The 22,066-nt window shown below is 38.3% G+C and overlaps 2 protein-coding genes across 2 annotated transcripts; both read right to left on the bottom strand.

Annotated features, from left to right (window-relative positions):
- Nucleotides 1-901: 901 nt before the first annotated feature.
- On the bottom strand, nt 902-10,446 carry LOC134062218 (protein mono-ADP-ribosyltransferase PARP12-like). Its single transcript, XM_062518162.1, has 10 exons — nt 10,294-10,446; nt 9,338-9,385; nt 9,000-9,135; nt 8,710-8,902; nt 8,352-8,463; nt 7,316-7,406; nt 7,131-7,221; nt 6,711-6,841; nt 3,337-3,485; nt 902-2,531 (listed from the first exon to the last, which is right to left on the bottom strand). The coding sequence occupies exons 1-10, from the start codon at nt 10,301-10,303 to the stop codon at nt 2,176-2,178; spliced, it is 1,317 nt and encodes a 438-aa protein (XP_062374146.1). The 5' UTR covers nt 10,304-10,446; the 3' UTR covers nt 902-2,175.
- Nucleotides 10,447-14,164: 3,718 nt separating this feature from the next.
- Nucleotides 14,165-20,230, bottom strand: LOC134062570 (protein mono-ADP-ribosyltransferase PARP12-like). The gene is made up of 10 exons (XM_062518625.1): nt 20,131-20,230; nt 19,461-19,505; nt 19,133-19,268; nt 18,857-19,037; nt 18,530-18,647; nt 17,904-17,994; nt 17,715-17,805; nt 17,028-17,158; nt 15,537-15,685; nt 14,165-14,856 (listed from the first exon to the last, which is right to left on the bottom strand). The coding sequence occupies exons 1-10, from the start codon at nt 20,213-20,215 to the stop codon at nt 14,495-14,497; spliced, it is 1,389 nt and encodes a 462-aa protein (XP_062374609.1). The 5' UTR covers nt 20,216-20,230; the 3' UTR covers nt 14,165-14,494.
- Nucleotides 20,231-22,066: the final 1,836 nt, after the last annotated feature.

A 22,066-nucleotide genomic window follows, 5' to 3' on the forward strand; every position in this document is an offset into this window, starting at 1 on the left:
CATTGTTGAATGTCTGCCTACATTTTTCATGTTTAATACCTATTTCCTGTCTATCATCAGAGAAAATACAGTAACAGGTTGTTGAACTGGTCTGTCCTGTCTGTGTCTTTTTTGTCTGTGTCTTTTTGGTAAGCCACATAAGTATGATGACATTCTGATTCCTGTCAGGGAAAGTCCTTTCAGGGAAATATTGCTACTCGGTGGCCATCTTGGTAACATCCTGAACAGTTTTTCCCCTAGACTAACAAGATCAGGCACCTATTCAAATGAACTAGGAAACATACATAACTTTTAATAGGTCATATTGGCTTGAAAAAGTACACTAGGCGAATCATTGTTTAAATCTAAATTGAATGGTAAGATATAAGGCTAACTTGTTAACTTGCTCAAATGCATGCACATTCCCCGCTATTACCACGGTGATGGCAAAGGCAATACGCAAGCCATGCCATTTCCAACAATGTGGTTAATGACCACATGAGAAACTCATGAAGTACAATTACGGCATGATTCTATCATTACTTTAACACAGATTTTCTGTCATTTGAGAAAAGCAAATGCAAGACTAAAAAACGACTGACCTGATTTTCAGAACAATTGCTGTGAATATGTAGCTTGATGGGCCCTGAATGTGTCAATTACATTTTGATCCAGATCTGACTTCAAGATGCTAAAAGAATTGGGACTTTTGACCAATTATAACACTATGAACCAGGCAGCTGGCTGGCTGACATTCTACTTTGCTACTTTCATCAGTCCTAAGTAGATCATTAAATTGCATAATTGCTAAATAACAATGTGGTTTTACAAATTCACAGACACAAATGCAATGGTGCAATGGTGAAATACAGATGATTTTAAATAGATGTCAACATCAGTGGATGATTATATAGTGGGAAAATATTTATTATTGCATTAAACATTGTTGACCTTTACACATACAGTACACACAGTACACATGGAAGCAGACATACAGTGGCAAGTTAAAAATTCAGTGACGGGCATGATAATGTTTAATTACATTGAAAAAGATACAAAGGCTTTGTGCTGTTGGACAATTTTTCCAATTTGCAATTCTGGTTTACCACCTCTTCTGTCAGTGTGTAAAAGGTGCAAAAACAGTCCCAAACGCGCTACACAAACACGTCGGACGTTTTCCCTTTACATGCGTGAAGAACAATGGATCAGTAGTCATGTGGAGTTAAATGGCAATGTTATTAGGAATAAACCACAATTTATCTGACTCCATAAGATGAATATTGTACCTCTAATAAATTACCAAATAACTGGTTTGTTACAGTAACTATGGCAGAGTATGGAATGGCACACTAGACTTTAGAGATGTGCAAACTGAGCGAGGAGAATTAACCATTTATTAGGCATTGACCCTTTGAATGTAAAAGTAAAGTAATACCAGTAATTATCCTTAAACAAAGGAGAAAGTAAACTTAACCTCAAAACAAACAATAAACTTGGACTGAAACCTTAACAAGTTACCAAGTTACAAGGCTACATATACCAGATAAAACAATGTAAATAATGAAAATAACAAACCATAAAGAGACAAAGAAAGAGAGAGGAAGGGAAAGGGAGAGAGAGAGAGAGAGGGGGGGGACCAGAGATCAGAGTGACCTCTTGCCCAGAGCCCAGATAGAGAAGAAGAGAGTGAATGACTGCAAGAGCTTCTCTTTTCATTCATCCAGCCACCCCCGACTCAGCAGGACTTCTTTACCTGAAAGTGGGTGTGGCGTCTAAAACTGTATAATGTAACTATGTACAAATACATTAGATTGCAATGAAACCGTTATCAGGCTGTTGCCCACATTACAAGTATTAATTCAAGACCAAACATGGATGTATTATCATTTGTCATGAAACAGATATTTCAGTTTTCAGCATTAGTTTCCTAGAAACGTGGAGAGAAAAATGAAGGCGTGCCTGGCATGGAGCCGAGAGCTCTGGACCAAATGGTGGTCCACACACAATGGAGACAGTCAAATGCAAACAGATCACCTGAACACAAAGGAGTGTCCAGCTGTGAGGTCGTCTCCCCCGTCTTACAAATGTTATCCTAGAAAACCAGGTTCAACGATGGAAAATACCCTGCTTTACAAGTGGATGGATATATAAGCTTCCTTCTCTTTCAAGGAAGTTATGTAGCTTTTAGGACATACGTTAATCATCACAGCAGCAGCAGCAAAAGACATAATACAGACAGTACCCACAGCAGCCACATCTACCTGTCTCAGGTACAGCATTAGGTTGAATCTGAACTACGGGTTCTTCATACTGAATGAGGTACTCAGGGTAAATCTGGTTCTTCTCAAAAATGACAAATAAACTGGGATTGACCACCTTGTCAACACAGCTATCAAAGGCTACAAGCTGTTCATCTTTGTATGGTGGCACGATGTAATCTGGTCGTCCTGCGGTGAAGTCTCCCACCAATATCCGGCACATGAACATGGATCGCTTTCCTTGCTTATCGGTGAATTTATTAGAATACTTGGCATCTCTGGCAAAATAAGATCCTAAAAAAGAGGTAAAACTTCTTTTTACTTTCTTTTTTTTACTGTTTAAGAGCAGTAGTCCTTGAAAGTGTGATACTACTGAGTCAGACATCTACTGTACAGTGGGCAGAATAAGTATTTGAACCCATGCTAAAGTTGATTAAAAAAAGGAATACAATCATCTTTTGGAAATTGATCTTGCCTTAATTACAAAAATGTCCAACCTTTAAGGACACCAATTTTCTTTGTGAATGAATTAGGTATAGTAAATAAAAACATTTTCTTCCTTAAAATACATACAGTAAGTATTGCAGTATTGCATACTGTAGGTATTTGCACCCCTATGTTAACTACGTAGTTAAATTTCCATAAAGGCAGGCATGGATCCAGGATACTATGCTTTCTGATAAAGTCCCCTTGGCCTTTGGAATCAAAATAGCCCCACATCATTACATACCATTCAACATACTGTACCTAGAGATTGGCATGGCAAGGCTAACTGAAAAAACACCATGCCAATCTCTAGGTATGGTGATGGGTATGTGATGATGTGGGGCTATGTGGGGCGCAACTGGCAGGTGCCCCAACCAGTTGCGCCACAGCTGGGGCCAACATAAAAAAATATATATATATATAATCAATCAATAAATCAATTATAAGCACTAATACTGGTTAAGTACAATCAGACATCATTTCAGATGCATAGGCCCTACAGTACAATTCACCGGGAAACATTCAGAGGATAAACTGTTCATGGCCTGAGCATTGTAAACAATGATGCCTCATCAAAATAATCATCCAATTTGAACATGCTATAGTAACTCACCTTTACCATATCTAGTTCCATTCTCCCCATTTATCCTCCAATCTATGTTTTCGTTGCAGATGGCATCCACATATCTTGCTTTAGTGCCATGGAAGAGTAGCCTCTCAGCGACATCCCTCCCAGATTTGATTTTCATATCATCCTTCTGCCTATGAAAAATACAGCATCACTACACTGTAAAAAAGAATTTGTAATGCTAACTTAAAAAAATGTGTGGAAACTCTCAAACGAGGTGAGTAATGTAACTAGTTTCTTTCGAGGTAATGTTAACTTTACAGTACATCTGTAAGTACCCAAATACTTACAAGAAAGTAAGCACAAGCTCCACTGTAGGCTTTGTTGAAGTAAATGCTTTTACTCCTTTATTACTCCCATTAAGGTACTTAAAGGAATAAATCAATATTTTACAGTTTAAGCCCATTTGTTGTATTGCCTAGCACGCAAATGAGTGTTTGACACCGAAATCTTGACGATTGATCCTGTTTCTGCAATTTGGCTGCATTAGAATGTTCTCTGTATGGCTTTAACATTGCTCACTACGGGCATGGTCTATTCTGTACTTAAAACACTGGTAAACTTTCGTTTTTAAAAATGTGCAACTCACCGAGTGGTTACTGGTCTTCAACGATCCTCTATAGCAAGTTTCGCAGCAAAATTCAACTTCTGTTGTGTTATAATAGGCACACACGGTTGTCAGGTATCTGAAAAAGTACTTCCGGGATTTCGAAAATCCCTGATAAAAGATGACAGAAACTGTATTTCGCTGCAAAACTTGCTATAGAAGATCGTTGAAGACCAGTAACCACTCGGTAAGTTGCACATTTAAAAAAAACGAACGTTTAGAGGTGTTTTAAGGACAGAATAGACCATGCCCATAGCGAGCAATGTTAAAGCCATACAGAGAACATTCTAATGCAGTCAAATTGTAGCCTAGAAATCTAGACGCCCCTAGCAGCAGCAAATGTAATTTGGCTGGCGGGGCAGTCTAGGCACGATCCATAGAGCCAGGGAGCTGAGAACTCGAAAAACCAGCGGACCAATCACAGCGTGTATAGTCGGTGGGTGGGCTTAACATAATGGTGACTGACATGCGACCAGAAGTTGCGACGGTAACGCATCCTGTTATTTGAAAACAAGAAGATGATTTGTTTAGCGTTATCCTATTGCGTGGAGAGGGAAGGTTACGCATCCTGCTACTTAAAAACAAGAAGATGATTCGTTTAGCGTTATCCTATTGCGGAATTTGAAAGACAACTGTTTATCCCACCCCTCCGATTGAGCCCTGTCTACGGTGAGTGTCCAGACCCTACATCTTGATGTGGGTCTGGCTCATCTGGCTAGCCAAATTGCAGAAACAGGATCAATCGTCGAGATTTCGGTGTCAAACACTCGTTTGCATGCCTAGGCAATACAGAAAATGGGCTTTAAAGTGTAAAATACCTTTTATGTCAAGTGTAGTAAAAATTAATGAGAATAAAGCAAATGGAAGTTATTATTTTATTTTGTTATTATAAATATGTAATATTATTATAAATATATTGAAAAAAACTATCTTAAATATCACCAACACATTCAAATAATCTACATAAATCTGTGCATTTCTTGTAAAAAAAATGCACACAGACGATTTAATTAAAATTTCTTCAGAAAAAAATCTCAAATGTTTAAAAATGCAAGTAAACTTGGAAACAATTCCAAATATTAGGAGAAAAACAACATTTCACAGAGTAAAACCGATTCAGAGACAGATTGAGATATAGCCTAGTCAGTGTATCAGCGATTCAGAGAAGCAGAAAGAATAAGAGAGATTGCAGTGATCGAGACTGAAGAGTAGAGATTGTGAGAGTGTGTCCACTGCAATTGTTTCTTCAGATGTCTTTTCCAACTGTAAATAGAGAAAAGGTTTTATCAATATGTACGCTACAGTTAAACTGTACAATGCACTGACAGCAGAAACCAGTCCTATTGCTATCTATGCCAATCCTTACAGAAAACAAATGACATTATTTGCATGGCAATGAACCACAATGACATCAGTATATGGTAAAATGTTGGGTGTGTACTGTCCTTGTAGCATACCTTTCTACATTCCACAGTGGGGAGAAGTTCACCTTGTCTAAGTATAATTCTACGTCTTCCTACAGACGTTTTGAATCATGATTGACTTAGCATGCTAGCATCGACCACTTTCTCTCGAGAAATGGCTAAACTAGAGCTTCATTTCATAAAGACAGTTCTCAAAGACAACCTGACATGGGCATTTAAAAAATAAATAAAAAACACACACAGAGTCTAACCTCCAGACTCAGTAATTTCTAAAGAACCTTGATAAAGGAAATATCACAGGGCTTAAACAGCTAGGCTAGAGTAATGTTAGCCCATCTCTGAGGCAGTCTTCTTGACGTATTCTCAGTTAGCTGCTTGTTAGTTAGTGCAAATATCAATTAACAAGTTGAACACGTTGAACACAATGCCCCAAACCAAAATGTGCAATTTTGTCAAACTCATATAAATTCATGTAAACATTTCATACGGGCAGTTAATGTATATATAAAACTTACCGTATAGAGCAAGGTGGGCAGACGAGAGGCGAGGATGTTATCGTTTTGACTGTTGATGTACAGTATGCGGCTTCCTTGGCTGCGGGCTGCCTGTTGCTCACTGGACTTCGACCTGCGCGCGGTAGTCACTTTACTTACATCTGAGTTGTGGAGGACGTGTATGTCAGGTTTTAGACCCCGTCGATGCAAGTTTAGTATGTTACTTTTATTTCTGTAGTAAGCACACTAAGTCAACCGAGGGGAAGTATATACTTGTGTTATTGCAGTAAGATGCATTGTTATTTTTTACAGTGTAGTAATTAGATTTACTACTTTAGTATCCTCTGGAAAAAAGACATACGTTTTATATAAATTATTGAGCCCATGTATGACTGTACTTACTTTAAAGTAGGCTATCACAGCTCGAAAACTAGAAAAGCACTCAGAGAGCGCAGACCTCCGCCTGCATTGTTCTAGGTTGTCATGTATTTTAGCCTAAACTATTCAGATCGCTACCGCGTGGCCATACCATGCCATTACACCACTAAGCGAACTACATAAACACCTCCGGAATCCCGACGGTGATAGGGATCACTCCCAAAATCGTTAATCGTTACTTCCTTGGATCATTTCTGACCTTCCCTGAAAATGTCATCGAAATCCACCTATTACTTTTTGAGTTATCTTGCTAACAAACAGACAGACAAACAAACAAACAGACGCCGGTCCCCGAAGAAAACATAACCTCCTTGGCAGTAAATAATTGAATATTAAGGTAGTCAATAGAGTAGACAACACATAATACAGTTTTTACAAATGGAAATAGGAACTTACAAATTGAAAAATTTCCATAATGTCAGATTTTGAATTCTCTCAATGTTAAGAATGTTATACCCTTCCATGGTTCTGTCAAAAGAATTGAGAACCTCGATGTATTCAGTAGATACTGAGTTCAATTTGATTCTCTGTAAAGGAAAGAAACAAAATATACATGTACTGTATGTCTTACTGTAGTTACATAATGAAAACACCCAGAAGTAAAAATAATATGAATAATATATTTACACAGATTGTAATACAGACAGGCCTTAACTAAAAGAAAGTGAACTGTTCTACCAATCAATGAAGGAACTTGGCTATACTTGGCTTTTTGTTACCCATGTAATGAAACCTTTTGAAACCAAACCTTCAGTTTCTTTTATGTCAAGACAGGGATGAATGATTTGGCTAGAGCGAGGTCTGACATAGGCCTACCTCATATCCAATTCCAGGCAACTGATGAGGGTCCCAGTAATCCGGCAAAGACAGTGGAATATTTGGTTGTGCTTTGCTGCAGTATATTTCACTAGAAAACAACATTGAAAAAAAAAATCAATATTGAAGAATATTTTCCCATACATGAATAGATGAAAGGATGCTTTAAAGTTTTATATACTCACCGGGTCCTCCGGACGTCTGCTTTTGAAATGAACACTGGTCGTCTTCTCATGAACCTCTGTGTTTGGGTACTGACATTTGTTTGAAGCATTTCTGTCGGAGCAAGTCACACACAATTTTATGAACCGATCAGCAGGTTCTGTCAGTTTACAGTAAGTACAGCGCACAATATATGAAATAAATATTTGGTATGCCATATATTGGTTTACATGTACAACAGTACAGCATGAAAACTGCTGCCACTCCTCTGCGAGCCCACCTGTATACCTGTTACACCAATCTAACAGGTCTGCTCCAATCAATGACGCTCTCTCTTTCCAACATTATAATTTACTTGGCAATAACTTTGAAATCATTGGCCCAGCCTAACTTATCAAATTGATCAGGGATTCCTACTTTCTACTTTGCCTATCTTTACAACCTGATAATAATCCACACTGAGTCAGATAGATAGATAGATAGATAGATAGATAGATACTTTATTGATCCCCAAGGGGAAATTCAAGAAACAATGTATTTCAGGAAACAATGTATTTACCTTTGCTGTACATTTACACTTAAACATTCTTCCAACTGCAATATTTTTTTGTTTGCAGATGTTGCTACCATCTCACATTGCCTTTTGATTTTGAAACTAACATCATCCCTTTTTATTACTGATTGGCGATAAGACATCCTGGTCAAATATTCCGTTCCTCCATTCTATACTTTTTTTTTTTTTTTAAAGTGTAGAACTTTGCCCATCATTCAAATTAGGGCCAAGAGCTTTATATAACGGAAAAGTGCAATTTAATTCAATATTAATGATGATCCACCAGAATCGCAGACTCTACCTTTATTTTTATTTTTTTTTAACTGTAACTGAGTTTGATTGCAACACTTAGCTTACAGACTCACTAGTCATTAAATAACCAGCTTTCAGATCATACTCGAGACTTGTTGACGATGTAAGATGACCAAGAACTAAACAAACAAGCAATGTAACCAATGAACGATGACAACATAAAAAGGCCCTTTTAGCAATAAAAAGTGGTGTACCTAAAAAACTCAGCTCATATTGATTAGATCCAGCTGTAAATGCTACTGTCGTTTCACCACTGAGATATCGCCTCTCCAGTTCATCACTCGTGATTGATGAGGACTCACCAGCCTGTCAAAAGGGATGTGGTTGCATTATAATGTGGTAGAATGTCACAGTAGCATGTCATAATCTTAATTAACCGTTGTGTGATACTTTACAAATATCAGGACTTTTATGACTGTAATGTATGTAATATTAACATATTTGAGTAGATCTTAATATTCCGTTTAGCCATATTTTAAGTATAATGGTGGCATGTTCTTTGTTCACAGTTTTCCTAAAATTAGAGGTAAATTGGCCAATATACAGTCTTACCAATGGTCCAAACTCTTTCCATGTTCCCTCCGCCTCTTCCCAGTACCAAACCCATTTTGTGATGAGTGATGAGAGTTCAGATGAGAGTGCAGATGAGAGTTCAGATGAGAGTGCTGAGGTACTTGTAGAAATTCGTTGAATGTTTTCTAATCCACAGGTCATTGTGTCAAAGTCCACACGTAAGTTTCCGACACTGAAAACGCAAAACAGTAATGTCACCTGTCCACCCACTATTTTCATTCTGCGACTGAATTATACTGTATACAGTATATATTTGCCACATCTCTTACTGTTTTGTTTTTGCTGGGTTGCAGTAGTCATGCTCTATTTCCTCATTGTCTGGCAGAGGGATCCACTGATTCTGACTCTGGCTCTGCCACTGGTAAGGCATGCTGCTATGAACTTTATCACAAATTGCACTGGCACCTGTCACATGAATTATTTGTAAGAGATGAGGCAATGTTCTTAGCAAACTAAAACATTTGAACAGTAAATGTTTTCTGGAAAATAGAAACTTATTATGAAATATTATTATACAATGTGTATAAATGAATGGCAGTGAATGTATACAGTACATCATCATGACCATATACTGTAAATGCAGTAACACTATAATCAGCATTTTTACCATCTTCCTCGCAGAGACCAATAAGATGCAGGTAGCAAATTCCATCTCCTGTAAAACATCCTCATTTATTAGTCTCAAGCATTTCAAGTTATAAATTCAGCTGAGAAAGTCTAAATGTAGAAGATATATTTACATAGCACCCAACAAGGTTAGGATCACATGTGTTTTAAGCCTGACTATGATTAAAAACATAATGCTCTTTCTTCTAGCGATAGTTTTGGGATCTTCAAAAAAAGCGTCTACGGACTTATACCTATTTACCTAATACATTTTCCTTTCATAGTTTGCATATGGTTATTGTTATTATTTGTTGTGAATTCTATTTAATCTATTGATACCTATTATTTACATAGGCTGTATGACTTTTATACAGACTTTAACAATTTAAAGGTATACTATGCAGGATTGGCGATTTCCTCGCCGGTTTCGCTTTCACTTTTCATTTTCGCTCGTTTTATGCTTGCATATTTCTCTGCAGAGCTTCCCCTACAGCTTTAGCGTGTATATTTGACAAAACTCCTCAATCGGTCAGTCTGTCGTGCCTTTTCATGAGACTTTACATGACACTTCCTGGATCAGAGCATGGGTGCGTGCTCGGTGTCTCCTGAAGTTGCAAGTGTGGTTTTACCGCTACAGACCACTAGAGCGGCCAAAAAAAACACCGTTCGACCGGTAATGACCCATTTAATCATATATAACAGTATGGAACGAATTGATTAACTGAAAAACGTTGCATAGTATACCTTTAATGTTTGATATCGTCACTTTGGACAAAATATTTGCTGAGGACCATAATTCAAATCCAACACAATGTGACAGTAAAATTCCTGACACTTTGGTAATATTGTGAGTGTATTCTATCCAAAAATCTATCTGTCCACATATCCTGTCTGTCAAATTATTTTTTTAAATATTTCATGTAGCAGTGTATTTAATATGGTTAAATTACTACTTACTCCCTGCCATTGTGTTGCGTTTTCCACCTTTGACTTGGTCCTTGTTTGTGTACTTATGCAATTGAGCATTGAGTTACTTTCATGACACACCAGACTGGTTTAGCTTGTTTTGTGGTTGTTGTCATTCAAAACAGATCAACACATAGGAAAACACCTTTGATGATGTCTAATGAGTGTCAAGAGATACAGTAGTTTTGAAGTTTAGATCTTCTTTCTTTTAATGGAGCCAATTCTAGTGATAGCCTGCTGTGCTGATAGACATGTATTATGTGTTTTGAATTAAGTTCACACATGTTTAGTCTTCAGCAATTTGACTGGTGTCTGTCCCTGGTGATGTGGACACAGTGACATTTTAGCCAAACAGCTTATATGCTCTGCAGGCCACTAGAGTTTTTCTCAGTCGTTTCGGTACATCCTCAACATTTGCAAAACAGTAAGTCTATTTCTCAAAACAATTCATTCAAATAGCAAAACACCATGGATGGATTACCTGCAAAAGCCCATCTCTTGCTCAAAATCCTTCAGAATGGCAAGTCCTTGTGGCATTGTGTATGGATAAGACAGTCCAATTGCTTAGTCATGTTGTCAATATACTGTAACAGTGTACTCTGAAGGGATGTTCTGATGTACTGTCTGTTAAGTAAGGCTTTATCATTTTTTATGACAATTTTTGTAAATTGTAGGTCACACTTAGTGTATGTGGGAGTTTGATGGCAAGACACTGGACAAGATTAACATGTATGCTTCTACTTTTTGTGCTGTCATTTTTGACAGACGATGTTATTGCAATACAGAAAGGAAAAGACAGCACTGCAAGGCACTAAGAAAATAAAAGAAATGTGAACATAGTATCTCCTTCAGGAAAACTGTACATGCAGTGCTGTAGGAATTACAGTGCAGTCTTCCTACATCTCCTGATGTTCCTGTCTGTTGGGCCACAAATTCTCATCCACACCACAACGACATATTATGACAACTTGTTCAACCATTTTACATGTATAGACTGCTATGCTATGAACTAATGCCTGAATTTTGTGGGGGGTGTTACTATTCAACAGAGATCTATTCAACAGAGACCCATTACCCATTTTGATCAACATGACAATAATGTAGGAAACAGCAGAGAATTGTACATAATCATTTGCATGTATGTACCTAAGTATTTGCAACTTGTTCAAACAAATCAGAAACTTTTTTGATGTGCACAATGATGTGAAGACTGAACAGGTAGTTTTGAGAATTCTGATCTGAGAAATGAACCAAAGCGACTGAGAAAAACTGTAAATTCTCAGTATTGTCTATATGTGGTCTGTCCATTAGATGGCGTGGTTTCTTTCTGCAAGACAAACTTCTCTGGGTTTCACTTTCAAAACTGAGAAGACTGACAGCAGAAAACTTGTCTCTATTTTCAAGTCTCTTCTCAGTCCTTAGTAACCTGATGGTATGCACAGTGTGTAGCTATAGCGATACAGTACATCTGCTGGCGCCCCTGGGTCTGGTGACTTCTCGTCTCATTATCAATGTTGTTCATCAGTGAAGAAATTCCATCGCTGAATATCTGTCCAAATGTTTTCATGTTGGCCCCACTTGTGGTGCAACTGGCTGGGGTACCTGCACCGTACGCTGGCGACGCGGGTTCGATTCCTGCCCCGTGGTCCTTTCCAGATCCCACCCCTGCTCTTTTTCCCACTCACTTCCTGTCATATACTTTAAATGTTTTCATGTTTAACCGATATCTTCTATCATCAAGAGAGAATACAGCAAGAGGTTGTCGAACAGGTCTGTCCAGTCTGTGTGTTTTCGGTAAACAACCGAAGTGCTGTATAATGATGCTCTGATTCCCATCTAAGTCCTTTCAGGGAAGTATTGCCACTTGGCGGCCATCTTGATAACACCCCTGAGCATTTTTTTCCCCCCGGACTAACAAGATCAGGCACCTATACAAATGAATGAGGAAACATACATAACTTCTAATAGGAAGGTCATAAAAAAAGTCGCATGGCTTTTACCATGCTGACGGAAAAGGCAAAAAGTAAACCATGCCGTTTCCAACCATGTGGTTACTTACAGTAGGCTACAGGTTAGAACTTCCAGTTCACAATTCCACCATGTTCAGCGTAACAAATCCCTAACCCATACTAAAGAGCCCCATTCATTTTCCTGTTACTGATTTCTCTCAAAGGAGGTGAAATCAGTAACTTAAGAATTACCATTAGGCCTACGTCTCTTGGTATGTGAACCTTTTGGAATGTTAACAAACAAAGTGGTGACAATGAAAGTTCCCACAGGAGAAACTCATACGGCACGATTCTATCATTCCCTTAAATCACAGATTTTCTGTGTGGTATGACTTTGCAGAGAGCCTGGCCTAAATCCATTTGCAAACTTTTATTTCCAGGTTGTTGGACTCTTGTCTGAAGTTTGAAATCATTGGAGTTCAATCACTAACATTTGGTAATGAATCTGATGTATGTTAACCACGGGGGACACAATGATAACAATAGGCTTGATACTTAAATGTAATCGCTCTCAGGAATGCCCTCTGTTCGCTGGTTGGTCAGAGGTGCACTTGCCGGAGTAAACCAGGGTGAATCAAGCTATTCCATACTGCAGTACTGAAGGGAAAAGAAATTGAACGGAAGTACATAGACAGGCGGAGCCAGACTGATGGGCCCTGAATGTGTCAATTCTATTTTGGTCCAGATCTGACTTGTAGGATCCCAAATGAATTGAGACTTTTGACAAATTATAACACTGGCTCCGTTCGAATCGGAGGGCAGCCTACTGCCTCCCTCCCTAAATAGAGAGCTTTCTAACTAGACATGACTTTAGATTAAACGCATCGTTTAAAAATGAGCGTAGCACTCTAGAATCTTTGGTTAACATTACGGTGACGTTAGCAAAAGCCTGACGTTAAACTAAATTAGCCTACGTAAGCTAGCAGGCTAACGGTATAAAAATGTTTCACTGGCAGCTAATATCTCAGACCAGGCGTTATTAGTGGGTACAACAATGGTATAACCAGGTAGTAAATCATTTATTTTCAATCTACTCTCCACAAATCCAAGCTAAATAACGTCACACAAATGACATTTCAACAGATTCGGCAGTCGTTTACCGATATCGGCAGCCATGTTTGTTTTGTTTACACAGAGATTCAGACGTGGCCGCAAAGGATTATGGGTAGAAGGGAGCTTGAAGTGTACATCGAAGCTGCCTTCAAAATTGACCGTTATTCAGGAATTCTAAGATATTTTAGAAGGCAGCGAAAATCGTTTTTTCGGTTTCGAACGGCCTTCGCTGCCTTGCTCTCTAGTTAGATATCTTACTGTGCGTTCACACCAAGACCGTCAAAAGCGTCAAGAGCGCCGGAAATCATTCATTTTCTATGGAGAGTCGGCGTTACCGGCGTCAAAAGCGTTCTGGGCGTGAGCGTGGCTTCATGAGCTTCACGGGCGTCAAAAAAAAGTTGAGCCTCAGTTAACTTTATGGTAATGAGCTATGACAGGGTTCGGCGTCAACTAATCAGAATGTCAAACTCGCAGGATTGCTGCTTGTGGTTTGTTCAAATGTTTCACGTCATGGCTTTGACGCTTTCGGCGCCGAATGCACCGAACTGGGTTGAGCGTCGGGCTATGAGCTTCACCAGCGACTTTGACGCTTTTGACGGTTTTGGTCTGAACGCACAGTTAGAAGGCAGCAGTTTTTCCCGATTCGAACGGAGCCTATGAGCCTAGCAGCTGGCTGACTGAAACAATCTAGTTTGTTACTTTCATCAGTCCTATTATAAGTGGATCATTTGCAGTATGAATTAAATTGCATATTTGCTTAATAACAATGTGGTTTTACAAATGCACTGACACAAATGAAATGATGCAATGGATGCTTTTAACTATGGTGCTATGTCAACATCAGTGGATGATTATATGGGAAAATATTAAACATTGTTGACCTTTACACATACATAAAGTAGGCTACACATGGAAGCAGACATACAATGATATGTCTAAAAATTCAATGATGAGCATGATATCATGTTAAACTAAATTGAAAAAAGATACAAAGGTAAATTCAGTAAGACAATTTTCCCAATTTGCATTACTGGTGGAGAGTTTACCACCTCTTGTGTCAGTGGATGCACTCATTGATGAATAACCTTACCTTCTCTTTCAAGGAAGTTACATAGCTTTTAGGACATACGTTAATTGTTACAGCTGCAGCATAAGAAATACTGCAGACAGTTCCCACAGCCTATGCGGTCACAGCCACATGTACCTGATTTGGGTACAACATGTTGAATCTGAACTACGGGTTCTTCATACTGAATGAGGTACTCAGGGTAAATCTGGTTCTTCTCAAAAATGACAAATATGTTGGGATCATCCACCTTGTCAACACAGCTATCAAAGGCTACAAGCTGTTCCACTTTGTATGGTGGCACGATGTAATCTGGTCGTCCTGCGGTGAAGTCTCCCACCAATATCCGGCACATGAACATGGATCGCCTTCCTTGCTTATCGGTGAATTGATTAGAATACTTGGCATCTCTGGCAAAATAAGATCCTAAAATAGAAGTAAAACTTATTTTTACTTTCTATTTTTTAACTGTTTAAGAGCAGTAGTCATTGAAAGTGAAAATATTGCATCAGACATCCACACGTTAAGAGTCAATATCAATGTATCAAGACAAAGTATCAATATCATTATTAAGTATATTTTGGCCATTTTATGCCTTTATTGACAGTGACAGTGGAGAAAGACAGGAAGTGAATGGGAGAGAGAATGGGGGTGGGATCCGGAAAGGACCACGGGGCGGGAATTGAACCCGGGTCGCCGGCGTGCGGTGCAGGTGGTGCCCCAGCCAGTTGCGCCACGGCTGGGACCACATCTTCTATCTTTGCCTTGGGAATGGTGGCGTGAGTCAAAGTACTAATACCAATGGAGTCAGTGCCACTACAGTACATACTGCATACATAAGGCATACTTTACTACATACGGTGGCCTCAAGCAGATTGGGGCCAAAATCAAAGCTCTAATGATCTTACAACAAAACTGAATAATATATTTTCATAATCAATGTGCCAACATTTTAAGCACTAATACATACACACATTACACTAATATATTTCAGATGCATAGGCCCTAAAATTCACTAGGAAACAGTAAAAAAAAAAAAAACTGTTTGTGGCCTGAGTAATGATGCCTCGTTCCAATTTGAACATGGTTCACATACAGTAACTCACCTTCACCATACCAAGTTCCATTCTCCCCATCTATCCTCTTATCTATGTTTTCCTTGCAGATGGCATCCACGTATCTTGCTTTAGTGCCATGGAAGAGTAGCCTTTCATCGACATCCCTCACAGATTTTATTTTCATATCATCCTTCTGCCTATAAAAATATAGTATAACTAGTAATTAGAATGGCAATCGGGACAATGTATGCCTCTGTCATTCAGATTTGCAATTTTTTTCCACTAGTGCCAGCAACTTCCATGGACTGGTTATCATGCAGTCAGGTAGGTTTCATGTGCCAGTACGTAAAACCAACCGCTATGCAAACTCCTTCATGCCCTCTGCCATTAGACTGTTAAATGAACATCATGTTAGACTGTTAAGAGAATACACATAATACAGCAATACTGGTTTTTGCACCCTGCTGCTCTGTTCTGTCACTGGTGAATGAAGTGTGTGTGTGTGTGTGTATGTGTGTGTGTGTGTGTGTGTGTGTGTGTGTGTGTGTGTGTGTGTGTGGACAGGAGATGTATGACTGCTGTGGCACTTACTTATTACTTATTTATTTGTCTATTTATTATTATTTTTAACATTGCATACATTCTAGTGAATGCCAATGCACTTTCAAACTTTTAACCCCTTAATGGATGGGTTGGCTGTAAACTGAATTGCCCCTTGGGGATTAATAAAGTTTTCTGAATCTGAATCTGAATCTGAACTTCCTCTGTTGGTCGTACCAACACATCATTTGGCCGCACACTTTTTTAAATACAGTATGGTATGCCACAAATGTTAGTAAGCCAACTTTAAACATGATAAGTGGATGTTTGGGATACAGTCTATTCTGAACATTGCCATCTAAGTTAATTTGATTTGGCTATTTTGATCAAGCGAAAAGTAGAGAAATGTTACCATATACCATGTTGGCTTTGCAATGTACAGTAGCCTACTTAGTCAATTGTGTGCTGAGACAGGGCAGCATCTAGGCTACATATAAAATGTTTTTTTTTTAAGTATATTTTTTGGGCTTTTATGCCTTTAATGATAGGACAATTGAGAGAGACAGGAAGTGAGTGGGAGAGAGCGTTGGGGTGGGATCCGGAAAGGACCACGGGGCGAGAATCGCCCGGGTCGCCGGCGTGTGGTGCAGGTGCCCCAGCCAGTCGCGCCACGGCTGGGGCCTATATATAAAATGTTTGATAGTGCCCTGAGACAGAACATTTTTGTATAATTCAAACTGATGAACTGAAAAAATGCGCCCTCACACCCATTCAACAGTTGGACTCACTCGACCTAGACTCCAGGTGAATGATAGCCAAACTCTCATTCAAGAGGCAATGAACATATTGGCCTGCATGGCCCATTTCCTGCAGAGATCGAACAATTGGTGAACCAATATCAGCAACGTCAGACTGCCAAGTCCATAGGATGACTCCACATGATGACGCCACATGACAATACATAATATGCCGTGTTTACAAATGGAAATAGGAACTTACAAATCAAAACTTTTCCACAACGTCAGATTTTGAATTCTCTCGATGCTCAGATTGTTACACCCTTCCATGGTTCTGTTAAAGGAATTGAGAACCTCAATGTATTCGGAAGATACTGAGTTCAATTCGATTCTCTGTAAATTAAAGAAATGAAATATACATATAGGTTTTGGTTAAATAATAAAAACAGAAGAAAAAATAATACGAAATATAGCCACACGTAGGCGATGGCGGGCCCAAGTGTAAATTTTCGTGACTATAGAGTGTCATTTTCGTGAATATATGCGTCAACCACAACAGACAACGTGGAAGGTGGCGCATTAAAAAAATGATGAACTTTGACCTGTTGGTGGCTCTACAGACTACCGGTCAGGGGTCCAGATGAAAGTGAACAGTGGCCTGAGTATAATAAGGGTGCCGATTTTCACAACTGTTTACTGTACGATTCTATGGGCTGCCACAGACTTCCAGAGGAGAATAATAACAGGATAAAGTACACTCCACAGTTTCACTGCTTGGCCCCCAATAATATATTTCCACAGATTGTAATACATACAGGCCTAATTCTTGAACAAAATAAACGTTATGTTTTTGTAACCTATGTAATAAAACCTTTTGAAACCAAACCTTCAGTTTCTTTTATGTCAAGCCAGCGATCAATTATTTGGCTAGAGTAAGGGCTGACAGTACCTCGTATCCAACTATAGGCAACTGACGAGGGTCCCAGTAATCCGGCAAAGACAATGGAATTGTTGTTTGCACTTTGCTGCAGTATATTTCACTAGAAAACATTGAGAAAAAAGCAATATTTAAGAATATTTAATACATTTTCCCAAACAATATGGATAGATGGATGGATGGATGCTATTATATACTCACCTGGTCCTCTGGACGTCTGGTTTTGAAATGAGCACTGGCCGTCTTCTCACGAACCTCTGTGTTTGGGTACTGATATTTGTTTGTAGCATATCTATCGGAGCAGGTCACACACAACTTTAAGCAGGTTTCAAGCAGGTTTTGTCTGTTTAAGTACAGCACGCCATGTATGCCATACATATTTGGAATATGGCATACATTGGTTTATATTTACAGCATATAAACTGCTACTCTGCTGCTGTCGACAACACTCCAACCCTAACCAATGCTAACCCTATAACATCATAATAAGCATGGACTTAACAATAACTTTGAAATCATTGGCCCAGCCTATTCACATTGATCAGGGAAAAGTGCAATTTGATTGGCTGATGAGCTCAATATTCATGATGATCCAACATAATCAGAAACTGTACCTTTATTACATTTATTTTTTTTTAAATGCAAATTAATATGATAGCAACACTGACAGACCCACTAGTCATTATAACCAGCTTTCAGGAAATACTCAGGACTGGATGACTATGTACTGTAAGATGACCAAGAACTAAACACACAAACAATGTAACCAATTGTACTATGAACTATGACAACATAAAAAGGTCGTTTTAGCAATAAAAGTGGTGTACCTAAAAAACTCAGCTCATATTGATTAGATCCAGCTGTAAATATTACTGTCGTTTCACCGCTGAGATATCGCCTCTCTAGTTCATCACTTGTGATTGGTGAGGACTGCAACTCACCAGCCTGTCAAAAGGGATGTGGTTGCATTTTTACTTTTAAATTCCAGCGTTTAGACCTATTTTAAATATAATGATAGTATGTTCTTTGTTCAACAGTTTTCCTAAAATTAGAGGTAAATTTGTCACAATTTATCACATTGCTTATAGTACAGGTATAGGTGTAGAATTGTACATTCACACATAAGATTCTTGCCAATACACAGCCATACTTACCAATGGCCCAAACTCTTTCCATGTGTCCGCCGCCTCTTCCCAGTACCAAACCCACTTTATGAGGAGTGATGACAGTTCAGGTGAGAGTTCAGGTGAGAGTGCTGAGGTACTTGTAGAAATTCGTCGAACCTTTTCTAATCCACAGGTCATTGTGTCAAAGTCTACAAGTAGGTTTCCGACACTGAAAATGCAAAACAGTAATGTCACCTGTCCGCCCATTATTTTCATTCTGCGACTATAGAGTTATTTATTGTATATATTTGGCACATCTCTTACTGTTTTGTTTTTGCTGGGTTGCAGTAGTCATGCTCTATTTCCTCATTGTCTGACAGAGGAATCCACTGATTCTGACTCTGGCTCTGCCACTGGTAAGGCATGCTGCTATGAACTTTATCACAAATTGCATCGGCACCTGTCACGTGAAGTATTTGTAAGAGATTAGGCAATGTTCTTAGCAAACTAAAACTTTTGAAAAGTGTTCTCTGAAAAGTTGAAACTTATTATAAAATATTATTATAAAATGTATAAAAACAATGGCAGTGAATGTATACAGTATATCATTATGACCATATAAATGCAGTAACACTATAATCAGCGATTTTACCTTCATCACATTGACCAATAAGATGCAGGCAGCATATTTCATCACCTGTAAAACATGCCCATTTACTGTAATAGTCTCAAGCATTTTCCAGTCATAAATTCAGCTGAGAAAGTCTAAAATCTGAAAAAAATTACTTAAATAATACTGAATTACAAAATGTAAAAGATATATTTTCATAGCATTTCATAGCTGAGGACCACAATGTGTTTTAAGCCTGACTATGATTAAAAACACTGCCATATAGCTTGTGTTAAGAGTACTGGTGCCAATTACTTTTATGATCCTATTGTCCATGCATAACTTGCCACCTGTCGGTTCTAACTAATCAATTTTCCTAGAGTTTGCATTTGTTTATGCTTATTGCTATTATTGAATTCTATGTAGTCTATTAAGACATAATATTCTTTACATTTACACTGTATGACTTGTTAATGTTAATGTAATGTTTATTGATGTCATAGTAAGTCACTTCGGACAAACATGTTTGCTAAGAGCCTTAATTAAAATCCAACACAATGCAAAATTAAAATCCATGACACCTAGGTAATACTGTGAGTGTATTCTATTCAAAAATCTATCTTTCCACATTTCCTGTCTGTACATTTGTCAAATGATTTTAAAACAAATACTTTTATGTAAACAGCGTATTTAAAATGGTTTAATTACTTACTCCCTGCCATTGTGTTGTGTTCTCCACCTTTGACTTTCCCCTTGTTTGTGTACTTATGGGCAAATGAGCATTGAGTTACTTTCATTACACACTTGACTGGTTTAGCTTGTTTTGTTGTTGTCATTTGAAACAGGTCAGCACAGTTAAGACCAACGCCTATTGATGACGTCTGATAAGGGTCAAGAGATATCAAAGTTTAGATCTTCATTCTTTTAATGCTTCTAGTGATAGCATCTGATAGCAAAGCCTGCTGATAGACATGTATCACTGCCAGTCACTGCCATCACTGCCAGTCCATTTCTCAAAACAAATACAAATAGCAAAACACCATGGATTACCTGCAAAAGCCAGTCTTGCTCAAAATCATTCAGAATGACAAGTCCTTGTGGCATTGTGTATGGATGAGACAGTACAATTGCTTTGTCATGTTATCAATATAACAGTGTACATTGGACAGATGTTTTGATGTAAAGTATGGCACATTCAGGTTACACCTTAGTGTATGTGGGACTTTGATTGCAAGACACTGGACAAGATTCACATTTACACTTTTACTGTTTCTATTGTAATTTGTTGACAGACCATGTCATTGCAGTACAGAAAGGAAAAGACAGCACTGCATGGCACTAAGAAAAAAAAGAAATGTGAACTTAGGACAATCTCCTTCAGGAAAACTGTACATGCAGTGCTGTAGGAATTACAGTGCAGTCTTCCTACATCTCCTGACGTTCCGGTCTGTTGCCACAAATTCTCATCCACATCACAACGACATACAGTATTATAACAACTTGTTCAACCATTTACTGTAGCATGTAAAGACTAATGCTCAATGCAGAGAATTGTACATAATCAGTTAATGATGTACAAAAGCATTTGCAACTTGTTCGAACCTGCTTTTTTGATGTGCTCAAGTGACACAGTGATGTGAGGACTGAACAGGTAGATTTGAGAAATCAAATTCTGATCTGAGAAATATACAGTACCAAAGCGACTGAGAAAAACTAAATTCTCAGTACTGTCGTTATGTGGTCTGTCCACTAGATGGCGAAGCTTCTTTCAACAAATCTTTGAGACATTAATCAGGACCTTTGAGGATTCATTTGAGGTCAATTTTTTTTTCTGAGAGCAATAATTTCCTGCTGGTTTACAAAGTACAAGAGCTAAAGACAAGGCCCAAGGGTTAACATGATGCAGCATCCGGCAGTTTGTTTGTCCTCCTGCTCCCAAGGAGGTATCAACTCATTTATTTTTGGCTGCTTTCACCTCGAATACAAGGGGTTTTGAAGGACACACTTATACAGGTTTTGTATATGTAAGTGGGAACGTTCGCAAAATTAACCTCATCTAGAATATTCCTTCCTAGGCCATAGTTTAACATCATGTGAACACTGGCCCTAGCACTAGATCCTGTGAAGCTGTGTGAAAATATAGAAGAAAAGATGAGTAGATCTTTGTTATAGTTATTTGTAAAGGTATGTGTTTGGCAAAAAGCCCTATGTAGACTCCCTTTCCCTATAGGACTTTTACCCCAAATGCATACTGACAATAAAATGTTTGCTGTATATCAATCCCTTTGGTGTAGAAGCATAATCATGGTCTCAAATAAAAAGTCACACTGAAGTTGTATTATTGCTATCTGATTGTATGTCAGGGGTTCTGATGTATAAGGACTATACAAAATATGGAACAATTACACAAAAGTCTCTATTTTTGCATTTTTGTTTTTTGTTTAAAGGGTGTGCATATAGGATGGACTATTACATTCGTACAACTTATATTGAATAAAACAACATGAATATTCTATTTCTATGGATGCTGCATCTACTTATCGCCAAGGATATATACTGCAGCTAGAAGGTGGGGAAACACCAAAGGCCGAGGAGGGCATTTTTTATCAAATTTAATTGAAACATTATACGATTAATTTGACAATGTA

This window comes from Sardina pilchardus, chromosome 17, assembly GCF_963854185.1.
Source record: "Sardina pilchardus chromosome 17, fSarPil1.1, whole genome shotgun sequence".
Classification (NCBI taxonomy): domain Eukaryota; kingdom Metazoa; phylum Chordata; class Actinopteri; order Clupeiformes; family Clupeidae; genus Sardina; species Sardina pilchardus.

Excerpts from the sequence above, each read along its gene's own strand:
- LOC134062218 (XM_062518162.1), bottom strand. Across the intron at positions 7,222-7,315 it reads GCAGACGTCCGGAGGACCCG|TGAAATATACTGCAGCAAAG; the intron begins GTGAGTATATAA and ends GTTGTTTTCTAG. Across the intron at positions 2,532-3,336 it reads TGGAACTAGATATGGTAAAG|GATCTTATTTTGCCAGAGAT; the intron begins GTGAGTTACTAT and ends CCTCTTTTTTAG.
- LOC134062570 (XM_062518625.1), bottom strand. The coding sequence starts at position 20,215 with ATGAAAGTAACTCAATGCTCATTTGCCCATAAGTACACAAACAAGGGG. Across the intron at positions 19,038-19,132 it reads AACCCAGCAAAAACAAAACA|TGTCGGAAACCTACTTGTAG; the intron begins GTAAGAGATGTG and ends TTGCATTTTCAG. Across the intron at positions 17,806-17,903 it reads CCAGACGTCCAGAGGACCAG|TGAAATATACTGCAGCAAAG; the intron begins GTGAGTATATAA and ends AATGTTTTCTAG.